At 41.0% G+C, this 16,908-nt stretch overlaps 1 protein-coding gene and 1 long non-coding RNA gene across 2 annotated transcripts in view; one reads left to right on the top strand and one right to left on the bottom strand.

The window, feature by feature from the left end:
* PHF21B (PHD finger protein 21B) overlaps nt 1-16,908 on the top strand; it is a 158,984-nt gene that overhangs the window by 91,694 nt on the left and 50,382 nt on the right. The window contains exon 3 of the mRNA XM_085232894.1: nt 2,767-3,069. Within this exon, the coding sequence (XP_085089020.1) occupies nt 2,767-3,069 (303 nt within the window). The remainder of the gene's footprint in view (nt 1-2,766; nt 3,070-16,908) is intronic.
* Nucleotides 738-3,096, bottom strand: LOC104912168 (uncharacterized). The gene is made up of 4 exons (XR_014885466.1): nt 2,962-3,096; nt 2,267-2,378; nt 1,242-1,365; nt 738-778 (listed from the first exon to the last, which is right to left on the bottom strand). It is a non-coding gene; the product is annotated as an uncharacterized LOC104912168 (long non-coding RNA).

The following is a 16,908-nucleotide window of genomic DNA, read 5'->3' as shown; positions in this document are numbered from 1 at the left end:
AGAAAACAGCATAAGATCTCTTCTCCTACTTGCCCAATCTGACTAAAATGGGCTTTTATGAACTTTTGGAAGGCACATTTTCAGAAGAGACATATTTTAAATGAGATACAGAAGAGGTTTTCTAGCTGCATTTCATCAGATAGATGATCTTTCTGTAACTCTTTCGGAAACAAAATTGAAAGACCTGATCTGTTGCCCATGTTTTCCTAGACAGTTTTTAAAATATGCCGTTATTTAAATAAGATCTGCATTGCATGGTTCCTTGCGGACTGACTGACTAGTCCTTTCCAAGCCCATCGCAGGGACACAACTCTTTCAGTATTTTCTTTATTTTCTTCAAAATGCTCCAAAACCTAAATAGGTTTTGGAATGGTCAACATTAAAAGCATTTAATATTCATCTCAAGCTTGATCTTGAGACAAACAGTAGCCCTTATTTCCTCCACATTTTTTGTTCTTGTTGTGCACAAATAGACATTTCTGTCAGTTTATTGGGAAAACGTTGACACATCACATGCAAAGATGTGCAAAAATAATTCACAGTTAATGCATGTAGGGAGAACAGCAGAAAAAGGACGGATGGTAGCTCGAGTAGTGAATTATTCTTTTTTTCTTTCAAAATTTCTGCTTTGGTACTTCTCATGATGCTTTCCTATTACATTCTTTCAGGAAAGCAATAACCAACCCCCTACTTATTTACTTGCCTTTTCCACTGAGCTAGCACAAATTGTGTATCTTTTGGGATCGTGGAGTTTTGTTTCCTTGGATGTTTTCTGCTTCTGAAAACAAAAACAAAAACAAAAACAAAAAAAAAGAAGTAAAGTTGTATTAATGCCTGTAGGATATTATGCAGTAGAAGTTTTATTGAAATGAAAATATTAATTCAGTGTGGTACACCAGGCATTTATCATAAGTTTTTCACTCTTTCAGTAATTAAACATTCACATTTCTGGGGACAAACATTAGAATACACCTAAGTAATATAGGAACTTCTCAATGATAGTGAATGGTTTCACTATTCACATAAGAAGAAATCCTCGGGCCACTGCTGTCAGCAGCAAAACTCTGATGGTATGGAGCAAAGCTGGGATTGCACTCCTAGGCTAACTCCATTGGCTTCCAAATAATGGGTTTACATTACTGGAACCAAGGACAGTGTTTTACTTCCATCTGTGAGCCTTTAGCGGTGCGCACATGACATAAATCACAACAAAAACATAACCACAAAACTGAAATATTAACCTGAGAGCTTTGCATTGGCGCTGCAGATTCATGAGGTGCTGTGCAGGGAAGTTCTCAGTAGGTGGGATGAGGCAGCGCTCAGCTCTCTTGCACACAGCAGTGCTGCACCTGTAACAACACACCACTCACATGGAACAGATAAAGAGTTTAATAGAATTTTATCATAAGCAACATTTCCCATGTACCAGTGGAATAGTAAAGGAAAGAAACATGAAAAGAAAAGTAAGCAAAATGTAAAATGATTTATATGAAGCCATCACAATCAGTAGAATAATGCTGATATATTAAAAGGAAGATCAATGTTCCTTTACATTAAAATATGAAGCAGGTATCTGTAATAATGTGATTTCATATAAACATACTGGCAGTCCCCAGAACAAGCATATTAGACCATTGGGCTTTTAAAGCATGTAGTGAGTTTGAAGATAAGGAGGCAGGAATTTCTGTAAAAGTCAGTTTGGAACTACAGGGCTTCTGCATTATTCCCAGAAGCGTTGTTTTCAGTCGTGATTCTGAAAGGAACCGAGCATGTCTGTGACTTGATATCTGCCGGTATACACAGAGTATTTAAAACAGGCTACAAACAAAACTCTGACTGGCATTGCTGGTACAGCAGCAGCCCTAGAAATGTGGGGAGCCCTCCTGAAAGGCTGCACACACATTAGATGCAGCCTCTAGCCGACAGCACTATCAAGTGCATATAGTCAAACATTGGCAGAGGTCTTCACAGGATTTACCTTTACTTCCAACTCTAGAAGAAATGAGATGCTTAGTACTTCTGAGTATCAGATGAGGCTGGGAACAGTCTATATCTGTACCCAGCCTACCTAAAACTGCATTTCTAACAACAGCTCCTGAGATCACTCCAAGTGCAGCAGCTCCATAAAAAAAGCAAATTCTGCTTCTTTTTCTGAAAAGCAAATTCTGCTTTTCAGAATCGAGCATTTGACACAAACACAGACACGTATGGTGTGGTCCCTCCACACGGCTGCACAGACCTCCAACAAAGCTCTTAGGTACCATACCTGGGTGCTACAGGTGAGGGCAGCTGCTCTTCTGTGATCTCAGAATTGTGACGAGAAACAGCGAGACTGAGAGTTAGGATGGATGCTTTGGAGAAGAGGTAGCTTGAAACATCTGAAAGGAAGAAGAAGAAAAAAAAAGTAGTTTAAAGGTAAGAAAACATGACTCGCAAGTAAGAGCAAGGTGAAAGAACGAGCACACAGCGAGCGTTCAGAGTGAGGCAATGGATGAGAGAGGCAGGCATAGTTGAGAAGCGGTGCTCCGGGAGTCTGAAAAGCTGCGTTTTGCTGTTTCTCACGCACACCGCAGCACCACGAGCCCCGTGCTGCGGGCCGGAGCGGGGCAGGAACGGGCTGGGCAGTGTGAGGACCGCAGCGTCTCTGCAGCTCCCGGGATCCCCGCACCGGGACCCGGCGCCCACCGCCTCCCAGCGGCGGGGCTGCGGGCGGGATCGCCCGGGCCATGGGGTGACGACGCTCCTCTCTCTGCTTCCCTCCCGCAGAAGCTGGCGGTGCGGAGTTGCCCCGCGGCCGTGCTGGTTGGCGGCGGCTCCGGCGGCAGCGCCAAGCCCGGCGGCGTCCCGGCGCTCCTCAAGGCACCCGGCAGCGGCGGCGGGAGCCCCGGCGGCGGGCCCGCGCAGAGCCTGGCCATCTCCGTCGTGCCGGCCAAGGCGCCCATCGCGATGGTGACGGCGCACCTGAACGGCGGGCTGGGCGGCGGCGGCGGCGAGCCCCCGCAGAGCGCGCCTATCAACCTGCAGACCACGGGCGCCCGCCGCCCGCCCGAGCTCGGCGCCCGCGCTCAGGTAACGGCGGAGGGCGGGCGGGGCGGGCCGCATGGTGGGGCGGGCAGGGAGGCGGGCGGGGCCGGGTCGGACCGGGCCGGGGGGGGCGCCGGGGTGGGAGGGGGGAGAGCGGCGGGAGGGAGCGCGGCGGGAAGGGATCGCTGTCTGCGGTCAGCACAGCGTCGCAGTGGGTGTTCGGGGGTGTGCTGTGCTGAGAGAGGGAAGTGGTGCTGACGGAGTTAAAAGGGATGTCTGAAACTTTACAGTTTAGAATGTTGTTGCTAACGTTGGAGATGTAATGTCTTTCCTACTTTCTGCACGTAGAGGCAGTGGTGACGTGCTTTTTGCATCCCAGTGCCTTTCCACAAGCTCAGGACGAGAGTCCCTGATCATAGGATGGCCTGGGTTGCAAAGGATCACAGTGATCATCTAGTTTCAACCCCCTGCTATGTGCAGAGTAATCAGTACAGAAGAAAACAGGGATTGTGTGTGGCACCAGGCAAGCAGTAACTGAGCTCTCCATAAGTTAAGGCTGGGCTGGATCCTGTAGGGCTGTTGGATACCCGGGGAGATCCTTCCTCAGTGGCAGAGTGAGGGAGCACCTCACTTTCACACAGCTAGCAGAAGGGAAGTGCGCCCAGCTGCTGGGGAACACAGTGCTGTCCCCCATCTGGGAGGGCACTGCTATCTGTGCACTTACACTGATGCAGCCGCTTGGGGAATTCAGCTTTGAATTTCTGGTCTGTAACCATGCTGGGTCACTTCCTTTACTGAAGGCGTTGCTTGTACTTCATTAGAAAGATGGTTGAAGCTCTTCCAGTCAATCTTAGACTTCTGGAGAGTAATCATAAAAGTGGTAAGTGCATAAGTGATGAAAGTTTCAGTATTTCAGCAATCTATCATTTTATGAAAGGCTGTCTTTTCCCATCACTGTTGCATTCTATAGAAAGTAAAGAATGAAAACGGGAGGAGGAAGCTTGAAACACCATGCAAAGTAGTTGGGCTGAGCCATCATCTGTAGTTAGGAATAGCCATCTCACAGGGCAGATTGAAAAGTGAGCTGCAGACATGGAACTAAAGATTTCCTAACTTGGTTAGCTGACCCACTGCTGAATTGCCCTTGGTGCTGTGCTTTCCATTTATCTCTTCCTCAGGGCAAATGGGTCTCACTGCTGCCATCCACCTTCCTGGCACACTGTGTTTAGCCCTGTAGGGCAATGCCCCAGTGGTGCTATGGTGTTTTGCCCCAGTATTGTCTTTTTCCACGAAGAAGAGTTTTATTTTAAGCTGAAGCTTGTCATTATTGAAATAGCGTGGGAATATCATCCAACATTTGGAGTTTGCCTTCATTTTGCTGGAAGAAATGCTCCAGTGTTTTTCTTTAGAAATCTCTTAACATTCCCAACTTTTCAACAACTTTAATTTTGTGGTGTGGTATCTCTCATTATTTAGGCAGTGTATGCAGAGACATGTTAATGATGGAGAGAACTACAGTGGCTTTGTCTTTTTGAGAATAGTGTCAGCAGGCATGGATAAAAACAATTAGAAATATTGAATTTTAAGTGTATAGAAACACAGGCTGACCTCTGTCCCTAAGCTGCCAGGGAGCTTAGTGCTGGATTGCATGTTAATTATCACTCTTCTACCCAAATTAAATTTGTTTTGCAAGGTTTCTTATTCTGGTCCAATGGAAAAAAAAAATATCTGTACTTTCTTCATGCTAATATCTTGACTGTTTCCTGAGTACTAGTTACAAATCAATAGCAGTCACTCCTTAGCTACGAACACTGCAATGTCAGATGGAAATTTCATTGTTGACATTAATAAGCATTTATTTTTTTATTTGTGGCATTGTTGTGGCTCAGGAAAGTATTTTTTTTTATACTTCACTGTATGAAGTTTGTGAGATGGAGGATAATGACAGCCTTCTGCAAACTGAGTTTAAGGTGGTAAGCTGATAGTAGTAAATTAGATTACTGGTGTAGTGTAGCCTATCCCTCTGCATCTGCAAAGTGAGGGCGAAGGCATAAAATGTAATGTTACGAGTTTCTGAACAGTGGTTTCTGCTCAAAAGCATTTGAGGGAATTGGGATGTGCATACAGTCATCTCAAGCGGTATCTAGTAACAAGAATGAAGTGCTAAATGAAACTCAGTGGAAAAAAAAGGGTATCAAACACTGTCATCTAAATGCATAACTTTTAAATGTAGATAGGATGAAATGTCAGTTTGTCAGAGAATTTTCCTTCGGACAGCTGCATGTCAGCATTTTCATTTCAGGCTGTTGTTCACCTAGCAGATTTTTAAAGTGATTTTGAAATGTTGTTGGCAGTAATTGAAGCCTTATCTGCATTGGAAAAGTATCTAAATAAATCTGTGTGTAACGGATACTGGGGGATTGTTTAGATATTTATCTCATCTTTTATTAGAAACAGGAAATGTTGTGATATTAACCATGATTGAAATCTGTAAGCGTCGGAAATCACGAGCTCCAGAAGCCAACGCTAGGTCTACACTTTTCCTTGGCAGCCTTTCAGTGTCAATCCCATGTATGAAGACATAACTGATAGAGCTACACTGATGAAAGCGTATGTGTGGGTATGTCATGACTACAGCTCTTTATCCAGCACAGAGAAATGAAGCTTGGAGCTTCATTTGGATGAGCTGGAGCAAGTTATGCTGGCAAAAGCTGAATTTTGCTGGCATAAGCTGAATTTTGCTGGCATATGCTGCATACATACTAGTAGTGCTTTGCCTTCAGAGAACAGCTATAGCTGTTCTGTGTAGAGATTGCCCTAGAGTTACAGAAGAGTTGTAGGATAGCAATGTTCCTGCACCTACAAAATGCTCTTTGATTTTAGAGATTTTAATATAACCTCACAAATTACATTTTTATTGTATTTATGTGGTATTTGCTAGTTCCTATCCTAGCCATCATTTCCTCTCTAAAAGCAGGATGAGGTTGCTTTGCTGAAGGGCAAAGTCCCATCTGCTGTACTGGAACAACGCACTGGGTAAAGAAAATGCCCCTCTGCTACCTCATCTTTCTCTTCTAAATAACAAAATTGAGGGCCAGCAGGCATCCCAGAACCTAGTTTGGGAGAAGCAGAAAGCCTTTTGGCTGTTTGAATGCCAGTTGGATCAGCCAGCTCTTGGGAGAGCAAGCAAAGAGGAGGGAATGCAGCTGTCAGCCCTGTTTTTCTGCTTTTTGGGAGCAGTAAGAAGAGAAGAAAGCCCTGGATGAGTGTATCTGTACTGGGCCATGGAGCACCAGAGTGCAGGTACCTAGCATTGCTCTGAAGAGGTGGTCTGCAGAGGCGGTGATTCCCTGTCCGTCAGGACTCCAGATTTGACAGCGTAAAGTCTGCCTTCTACTACTTTCCATTCTTCCCTTCTGACACATGTATTCCTTGAGTCAGCTGGAGGAAAGTTTGGCAAGCTTCCACATGCACATGTGCTGTTGCATCTTGGGGCTTGTGCGTACAGGGAGGTTGTTTCAAAGTAAAATACAGCACGAGGATTTATGGAGCTATAAATTCTTGGCAGGATGGTAAACTGTTCTCCACAAATGCTTCATTAACTACACAGCTCAAAGAACTTCTTGTATGCTTGTATAGACTGAGAAGGCTACATGGGTATCAATATATTTTTTTTGTGGGTGTTCGGTTTGTTTTTTTTTTCCAGGAAAAAGTAGCTTTTATATGTGTAGGAGGAAGCTCATATATACTTCTTACCTATCTTTTTATTCAATTTACTAGAAAAAACTGCATTCCAGAAGTTTAAGCACATACATTTGACTGTGATGGCCATTTTTCAGAATAATTTATTTGTACAGTGATTTATTACCTTTCTCTTCTCCATCCTACTTAATGTGCTCCACTCTGCTTTCTGTAAAAGTGCTTCCTCCATAATTGGAAATCCACCTGCATGTATGACTAAGTCTTTTTGCCTTTTATTTATTATTTGTATTGCAGGAGTACTTAGAGGCTTTATTTATAGATTTATTTATCTCTAGTGGTTATGTGGCAGTATATAGCTTTCTTCTCTGATCCATGTTACCATAATTTCCGAGCATAAGCCAATTGTTAATATATTTTCCCAGTATGGAATTATTGTGACTAAGGTGCTATTATTCCACATTTTCCCAATGGAAAACTGAGAAATAAAGGATCAATTTATGCTTCATCACAAGAAAATCCCAAGGACTGTGTAGGATCAATGCGTTGGCATCCACACTACTGAACTTTCTGCTCATTTTAAGAATGACATAGATACACATCCATATTGCACAAGGCACCCTTGGGAAGAAGAACTGCCCCATGCATCCTTGCTGCATGCCACAGCCCTTTTTCTGTTCTTGACATGAGTCTGTATCCATCTGGGGGTCTGTGACCATCTGGATCTGTATCTGTATAGTTCATGCAGGCAGAAATCATTGAATCATGGAATATCACAAGTTGGAAGAGACCTTCAAGGATCACCATTCCTGACTCCACAGGGGACCACCCAAAATTTAAACCCTATGTCAGAGAGCATCATCCAAATGCTTCTTGAACTCTGGCAGCTCAGTCCCATGATCACCTCTGGGCAGCCTGTTCTGGGGCCTGACCAACTTTTCCTAATTCCCCCAACCTGACCCTCCCCTGACATATGTCTGTGCCATTCCCTCAGGTACTGTCACTGTCACCAGAAGCAGAGACCAGCGTTGCCCATCTGCTCCTTCCTCCCCTTCTGAGGAAGCTGTAGGCTGTTGTGAGGCCTTCCTCAGACTCCATTTCTCTAGGTTGAATAAACCAAGGGGCCTCAACCACTCCTCATACTTCTTCTGTTTTAGACCCATTCTCATCTTCACAGCTCCCCTTTGGATGCTCTCTAATAATTTTATGTCCTTCTTATATTGTGGCACCCAAACTTTCACACAGTGCTTGAGGTGAAGGTGCACCATCAGCAGCCAGCTCCTGATTACAGGCCCCTTATACCAAAAGTCTGCAATAAGGTCTCCCCAGAGCCTTCTCTTCTCCAGATTGAATAAGCTCAGCTCCCTCAGCCTGTTTTTGTAGGAGAGGTGCTCCAGACCTCTTAGCATTTTCATAGCCTTCCTCTGGACCTGCTCCAACAGTTCCACATCTTTATTGTGCTGAGGGCCTCACACTTGGATGCAGTACTCCAGAAGGGGCTTCAAAATGGCAGAGGGAGAGGGACTATTACCTCCCTTCCCTTGCTGGCCACCTGTCTTTCAATGCAGCCTAGGTTAAGCTGCCCTTCCTAGCCACAAACACACACTTCTGGCTCATGTCCAGCTTTTTGTCCACCAAGACCCTCAAGTCCTTTTTGGCAGGACTGTTCTTAATGAGTTCTTCTTCCAGTCTGCACCCATATCTGGGATTGCCTCTACCCAAGTGGAACACCTTGCACTTGGCCTTGTTGAACTACATTCATTTCACATGGGACCACTTCTCAAACTTGACTAGGTCCCTTTGGATGACATCATTTCTTTTTGTCTTTTCAACTGCACCCCTGACCTTGGTGTCATCAGCAAACTTTCTGAGCGTGCTCTCAATCCATCTGTCTATGTTACTGATATACAAATTAAAGAGCACGGCTCCCAAAACAGACTCTTGGGGGACACCGCTTGTAACCAGCTTCCACCGGACGTAGAGCTGTTGACTATAAGCCTCTGGTTGCAACCTTCCAACTAATTATCCACTGAACAGCCCAGCCTTCAAATCCATCACTCTCCAATTTAGAGATAAGGATATAATGGAGGACCATGTCAAAGGTCTTTCTCAAGTCCATTTAGATGTCATCAGTTGCCCTTCTTTTGTCCACTGATGCCATTGCTCCATCTTAGAAAGCAGTCAGATTGACCAGGAATATCAGCTGCCTAAGTGGGTAACAGCTAAGTTAACATCTACCTTGTCCTAAATGTAGATTAAGGGCTTTCCTTTCATGAACCCAAGTTGACTGTGACCTATAACTTCATCATCTTTCATATTTTTCAGGTTTTTTCAGTAACTACCAGAATGATGACTAGTGAGCACAGGGAAGGACAAAGAAAGACCTAGATGCTCCACATAGATCTAGGCAAGGGTTAAAATGAAGACTTACCATTATGGGTTATGAACACCACAGTCATTCTGACAGTCTATGTGAGGACCATGATTCTTGCTGACATCAGAATTATATAAGCCTGTCTATAATATTAAAAAGTGTAGTTACATTTCTGGAATCCGTGTCTTCTAATCTTATCATGACAACTCTTATATTTTTCTTCAAGTACGGGTTGATCAGCAACACCTAATTTGTTTCAGTGTGTTGAAGGGTTTTGTTAGGAGCTTCCTTGAGATTCATTTGTTTAGCATTGTGCTGGTCTCTGGCTGTTTGTCCTAGATGAATTGGGTGTTCATGTGTGGGTAACAGTTCCTACTGACTGTCCCACATATTATGCTGTTTTTTTTAGAATCTCCTCAAATATGAACAGGGGTTTGGTCTTCTGCTAGGAACAAATTAGCACCCTGAGCTATCTGTTTTTGCTAGTTTGTGTGGGGAACTTGGTGTGGTATTAGTATTCTATTACAAATAACAATACGTGAAAGAACTTCAAAAAAGCCTGAGAGTAAGATTTTGAACAGGCAAGCCCACCAGTGAAGTTATGGTGCTGCCATTGCCATCATGAGCTGTCCACACAGGTTCATGAAGAATTATTGTAGGTAGAGGAATGTGACATACAGGCTAACTAGACGGAGCTAGAAGAACCTGTCAAAAGTGCCTAAGGATCAAAATCCTTCTCTGGGGTTCCAGTTCATAGAGTGATAGAATATCCTGAGTTGGAAAAGACCCACAAGCATCACTGAGTCCAACTCCTGGCTTCACGCAGTATTGCTCTAAGATCCAACCCTCTGTCTGAGAGCTTTGTCCAAATGCTTCTTGAACTCCAGCAGACTTGGTGCCATGTTCTGAAGGACAACCACATGGACAGGGAATTTTGCATCACAGCTTTGCTGAGAGAGTTAAGTTCTCTGAAGTATTCGCTGTCCTGAATTCCATTGGCAAATCTGCTCACTGTATTTGGGCCCAAGTGTCGTGCCTGCAGTCACATGGACACCCTGATGGAGCAGAGAATTGAAGGAGAGTCTTAAAATCCTGTTTACCACTTGCTTTGACTTCCTTCTTGGTCTCCATCAGTTGTAAAGCATGTCTCCTAAGTAGCATGTGATGTAAGCAGGCAAGGCAAACTTTGAGGAGAAATCAGAGTGTGGAGAGATGAAGCGATTTCTGAAGGCACACAACAGGAGACAGTCCAGGTTCATCCATCACTGTCCTGTGTATAGTCCACTGCACCACAGCTCTCAGGCTTTCATAGAGGTGTTGGACATATTGTGAATATGATTAGGACGAAGACATTGCAATGCTTTTTGTATGGGACCTCAAATTGTTCAATATCCCAAATTCAGTCTCTTTGATAGCTTTAAGGTATGTTAATGTTCGGCTTAAGGTACATCTCATCTTTTCGTAGCTCTAAAGCATTTAATGTTCGAGATGTCTTTGTACATGTAAGAAAGGAGACGTAGTTCAGCCAAATTAAATTCTTAATAAAAGACAAAATGATGGGAAACTCCAAGAATTCAAAGTTCCACACAGCATCTATTGATATACATTCTGTTGTAGGGGCTTTACTAACTTCCAACTCTACCATTAGAATGTTGTAAAAAACATGATAGTTTTAGGAATTGAATTACAGAGAGAGTGTGACACATTCTGCTTGCATTTACACCATCTTAGCTGCAAGTTTATTAAGATAGATATCTAAGGAGATACATGAATTTACTCCATATTTAAATATTTGTAGCATAAAAGCAGGAATTGCCCTTACTACTCCAATATATACTGTGTAAAAGCACTTTAAAATTTGTATTTCTTGCTAAATAGCATAAAATTACATCCTTTCAGGTTAATTAAACCGTATTTTAATGCTGGTTGCTGCTGATGCGATATGTAAATGTCAGATTCAGAATAAGCACTTAAACTTCCTGATTATAAGTGGCTTCCTTTCAAATATCCCAGACATATGTATATGGTCACTATATCTAAAGTACATGAATTTCTGCATTTTTCAATCTGCAATAGGGTCAAACACCTACCAGTGTGAAAGATTGAATAAAGACAATCAACAGCCAAATAAAACTCTATTAGCCCCAATGTGGTATTCCTTACCTAGCCAAAAATGTCTAGGGAAGGCATTGTAGTATTCAGCAGGAAAGGATAAGCAGGAGTGGACTCACACTGACTGTCTGATTGTTTGTTTTAAGAATCTAGGAGTAACCTTTCCCAGTTTATTTCTGTGGGGACCAGCAAACAAACAACACTGCTTTAGACCAAACCAGGAAACAAAAGAAACTCCCTTTTGGGATGCGTACTGCAGTTCTGTCCTCTGCAACATGCATGTCACTGAACATCCCCTCTGCAGGTTCATGTGAACAGGGATGTAGATCTGGATATGGTGCTCTAGGGTTTTTGGAATAGATTTCTCTCCTGCAAGTGTCTGGGAAGAGTGCCTACTGAAGAACATAAGCAGGAAGAGGCAACTAAAGGTGCTTTCATTTTGTCAGTGATTCCTGATACTGGAGAAAAGCTTTTCAGCCTGCTTGTGTATCATCTAGGGCCTTATATACAGTTCTGAAGTATTTATAGAATCAACCAAAAGAGATCAGGAGAAAGGAGAGAAATGCATTTGCTTGAATTTCATGCTTTTTCCTGGAAGCTTCCTAATATTGAAAGTATTAAAGCATAGAACTGTATAGGCAGTCCTGTAATGAAAGTTTCTGTGATGTTTTTACACACTGTTACATATCATCCAAATAAACAAAGTTCGTAGGCCTCTATTCTAGTGCTAAGAGTTTATAGCACATTATTGTTTTGATGCTAATCAGAGTAGTTCCCATGGAGAGCGTTGATTCACTCCAGAAAACCAAAGAATGCTCTAAAACTTGTAATACACTATAGCTATTTCACTGTAATTGGAGGCTGTCTATGCCTCATAGAAATTACCAGGCAAGCATTCTTGAAAATGTCAGAATTTTCGAGTTAGTTCTATTTAAAATGGGGGATCAAGAATGCAAGGGGATGGATAGGAAATTTGAGGGCTGTGTGATTCAAACTTTAAGTGCAGTTTATAATAATGAAAGATGATCAACTTTGGGGGTGGGAAAATCATCTCTTAGGCTTTCTAAATTACAGGATGCATAAAAACATCCATTTATTCTACATGTACTACTACCTTAATAAAAGGCAGCACTTTAGGAAATGAAAGGCTTTGGAATATAGCCAACCATCTTAGTTTTGTTTATCATCAAAAGATGTTTTTGTTTCATAATCCATGGAGTTTGCAGGGTAGTTGAATCATCTGCAGGAATTTGATTGTTTGATACCAGACTAAAAACTCTATTTATCTTCTTTCAATGTTTATATTGTAAATACAAACATTATAATATTTCCTGTTGGTGTTGTAACTGTATCAGGATTTGGCAATAGGTCGGCTGTTAATCTCATAACGTGTATCTAAGTCTATATTTAAATTAATTGGAAAACAATAACAGAAAATACTCTCTTAAATTATTTTATGTATAACTAGCAGAGGAAGAGACAGAAAAAGAGAGAGCATAGATGCTGTAAATACAGAATGCTGACGAATACTCAAGTAGTAAATAGAAATATCTTAGAAGTCATTCTTGACAGTAATAAAGGCAGCAATTTGATTTCATCTGTGGATAATAAACTGGTTTCACATTGCAATAAAAGTGGTGCTTATGTTTTATTAATATTTATTAGCACTTATTGATGTTAGGGTTTAGTTGTTATCTTTTCTTCACATCACAGCCATTTTATAAAAAAAATCAAGTTAAATTGCTACACAATAAGCAATTAAAAGTGTTAGTATATGTGTGAGAGAGAAAAATAAAATCTGTTTATGGAGATACTGCTATACGGAAGGCCAGACCTTCACTGCCTAGGAATCTACAGAGTTGTGCTCAAAGAAATGGAGTTATGTAGGCTTATAGTAGTTGGAATACTTGCTCCCTGAATGCCTATAAGCATTGTTCTGCTTTTTATGTCATAATTATTTGTATGGGCTTCCTGTTGTTTAACTATATATTTTTGAATTCATTGCTTTGACTGTGTGCAGTGCCTGAGATTATGCTCAACATTCAGTGGTCTTTTTTGTATGACGTGTGAAGGATTGCTAGCTTGAAGGATATTGTGAGTCAGAGAAGGATCTGATCCAAATTTAACCAAATTTGTTCTTCTCTAAATTTAGAGATTAGCTGAATGGCAAGACAGATATACTTCAGTTTCCATAAGTGACAAGGACAGTGTTGGCGGATTGCAGTTAACAGCAATATTGTGTATTTTTGATACTGATATATGTGTATGTGTGGGAAAAGACTATATACTAACTTTTATTTATCAAGAGCCTGTTTCTTCTTTGCTTTTAAATCATTCGTAGGTTTGATCTCGCTTCAGTACAGATAATTCTTCTGGAGAAGGTGTTCTGTAGACTGGCGTCATTTTTTTTTTTGCGCTTCAAGTAGAAAGGTTTGCGTTGGACTTGGATTTTTATTAGTATGAACTCTGAAATGTAAATGTTTTTTAAGTAGGCCAGGTACCAGACAAGGTAAGAGAAGCTAAAATTGTTTTTCTTAATGTTACAATCAATTCAATATCCTAATTTCAGAGAACAGGTTCAGACCTTGTCCTGCAGCTGAGCATGACCCCCAAGTTTAACTTTATCATATGCATAATTTGAGTCTTCAGTAGAATTAATCCTGTGCTTGTAACTGAGTTTGTATTTTCCTGCTTTTCTCTGCTGAGATCTTAATCTTTTTGATTATTCTAATTCTTTGCCCAAATATTGTGCTTGGAGATTTGGCCAGCGAAAGCAAGAGCCTGTCCCCTTTGCTTTTATACAAGATATTTAGTTAATGGGGATAACTGTTTTTAACTCAGTCAGGTCCTTATTATAGACTTCTGTTTAGCCTGTTCCTTGTATTGATTTTACTAAGACTCCAGCAACTGTCATCAAATTTCCACGTACAATATTGAATTGTGATATTACAAACAATTTGATTGCTGTGTCCCCCACTGAATCTGGCTACATTTGATAGGATCAAATCTACATTTGATTTGAGGATCTTATCTGCATGTTTACCCCTTATGTGTGTAAAATGATCACACCAGTCATCCTTACTTAATTTAATGTGATACATTTTTCTCTTTCAGGAATGAGTTTGCCAAAATATTCAAAAGGACAGCTATTTTAGCATAGTAGTAATGAGAATCTGACAGAAATTTGGCAGGGATACTTCGGGATATAACCAGAGAAGACTCTATGTGGTGATTAATTAGCAGTTGCTAAATAAAATCCCACTACCCTATTTACTGATTTCAAAGTATTTTCTTTAGGGTGAACCATTACATCACTCTCTTTTCCCTTCCCCTATCTTTTCAAAATATCCAGCCAATAATCTGTGGTCTACTGGCTCGTAAAACTTCTTAACATTTCTTGTTTTGTGGGATATTGGACACTACATTTATTAGTATTTCTGGAAAAGTCCAACCTTCCTAAGAAGTACAAGCAGTTAAGAAGCTGCAGGTCTCTGCTGTATCTGTATTCTTAATGTGGCTTAAAAGCTGGAGTAAGTGGCTTTCAATGACACCATGATGCTCAGAGTGCTTATTCTTAGTTCTCAGGTCTTGAGGAATATGAGATCAAACTGGTTCCTTGTCCAAAATGTTCCTGAATTTAGAAGTTATTATGTAGGATCAACATGTGTCTTGATAGTCTATCTTTTCTCAGTACATACTTTAATAAGTTGCAGTTCATAAGTTTGTTCAAGAAAAAGTATGATTCAACAAATTTTATGAGTGAAGGAGTGTGAATTTGAAATGTCTCCACTGAAGTCAAATAGAGTAGTACTAGATTTGTACCAGAAATCATTCAAAAAATTTCATTGCTATATGCAAGACTACACGGCTAGCACATTTCTAACCATTTTCCTAATAGCAGTAAAATAGGCTTAGTATGTCATTAATAATTATTACATTTTCTTTGAAAAGAAACTTTTCATTAAACAAAAAAAAAGTCTTTGTGACCAGTTCATCCTAATTTTCATGATTTTCAATTTACAGTGTCAGGGTGTAGACTGCTCAGAACTTTCTAATCTGCACGTGGAATGTAGACCCATGTAGCATCCTTTGTCAGCATTTTGCTTTTGGGGTCAACAGCATTATATAAGTGAACTTTTTTTGTAACAGAGAGTCATTCTGAAAAATTAAAAGAAATGATTGATAGTAAAGTTAGCTCCATGGCAGTTTATGTGGATTTGAGATATCATTGTCTAATTAAATAAATAAATAAATAAATAAATTCCCCTTTTGCTTCTGGGAATGATTATGGATTGATGTCCTGATCTTTGCGATGATCTCAGTGATACATGCAGACCTTCATTGAACTGAATCGTGGTTTGTAATGGTTTGTGGTGCTGCCTTTATGAAGACTTTATTGGCTAAGTACATAAGCTGAAAACACAGGACTTACTTTCTCCCTTTGCCTTTTATTTTTAGCAAAAAGTTTATACTGAATCTTCCGAAATATTGCACTGCTGAAGTGAATTTAACTGTCTTGAGCTCAAAACTCAAAACTCTCATAGGTACAGTGTTGTATATATATATGTATCTATACGTATACATATTCATTCAAGTATAATTTACCAAATCCTATTACTATCTGTACAAACCAACATAGAAGATCAGGCTTTCTGTTTGGATCCTTGAAGGATCATCTACATTTTTAAGTGATTTCTGTAGAGTATATCACCTTCCAAAACTAAAAAATGTGCTGTATTCTGAGTATTTTCTTTTAATTAGAAGAAGGCGCCTAAATAACACTACAGAGATTCTGCACAGCTGCAATCCCAGAACTGTGGAATGCCGAAGTTAAGAATTCAATAAGAACGGTAATTCAGCCGTGTTGTACTAAGGCAGTATTTCCCACTGGGTTTGTTGATGGGCAGGTGGCTCAATATTGCTGAGTAGCCTGCCTAAAAAATAAATACAGCAAGCTTATGGGATGTTATGTACATTCAGATGAACATTTCTTGGTAAAGTTATTGCTTCCTTTCTTCTAACTATTTTAACAGAAAAATTATAAGATCAGTCAAATTTAAACATGTTTAATGTGGATTTTGGGCAAAGACTTCATGTTCCTGCCCCAAGTGTATGCTCAAAGAAGCTACTTTCGGGAACAACAAGCAGTCATGATAGCTGAGTTGATCAAATAGATTGCTTTCTACAGGAAGGTTGGCACCATCAGGCCATTTTTCTTTTCCCCTGCTTTTGTGTTTCTCGTCCCCCTTCCCCCTCCCCATCCAGGAAACATTGCTCTTCCCCTTGCCTTTATTTTGTTGCTTTCTTCATCACCTATTTCAACCAGCAGAAAACTTTCTTTATGCTGGTTAGCAAGCTGAATTAGCTCTGCTATGTGTCTGACAAAAAGGACTGTGTGGCAGTGAGCAATAAGATCATCTCAAGCTGTCACTCCTCTCGTGTTTCCAGAGTGACTGAAGAATGTATAATAAAAATCAGAGCCTGAACTGCTAAACCAGCTCTGAGCCCTTTGGGCGGAATGATGTAGAAGGCACTCTTCATTTCTCGTAGCTGATGAGAGACTGTGTGGGTCATTCCAGCAGGCAAGGGTTCCTCAGTCAGTACAGAACAGTGGTCATTTCCCCCATTATTATTTTTCTTCCCGCCACCTTCTTATCCCAGCCTTCAAATCCTGCAGTAGGGATGCAGCATCGGTGCCT

This window comes from Meleagris gallopavo, chromosome 1 (genome assembly GCF_905368555.1).
Source record: "Meleagris gallopavo chromosome 1, MGAL_WU_HG_1.1, whole genome shotgun sequence".
In the NCBI taxonomy this organism is placed as follows: Eukaryota; Metazoa; Chordata; class Aves; order Galliformes; family Phasianidae; genus Meleagris; species Meleagris gallopavo.
Note: the sequence above shows the minus strand (reverse complement) of the source record. Positions and strands in the feature narration are given on the sequence as shown.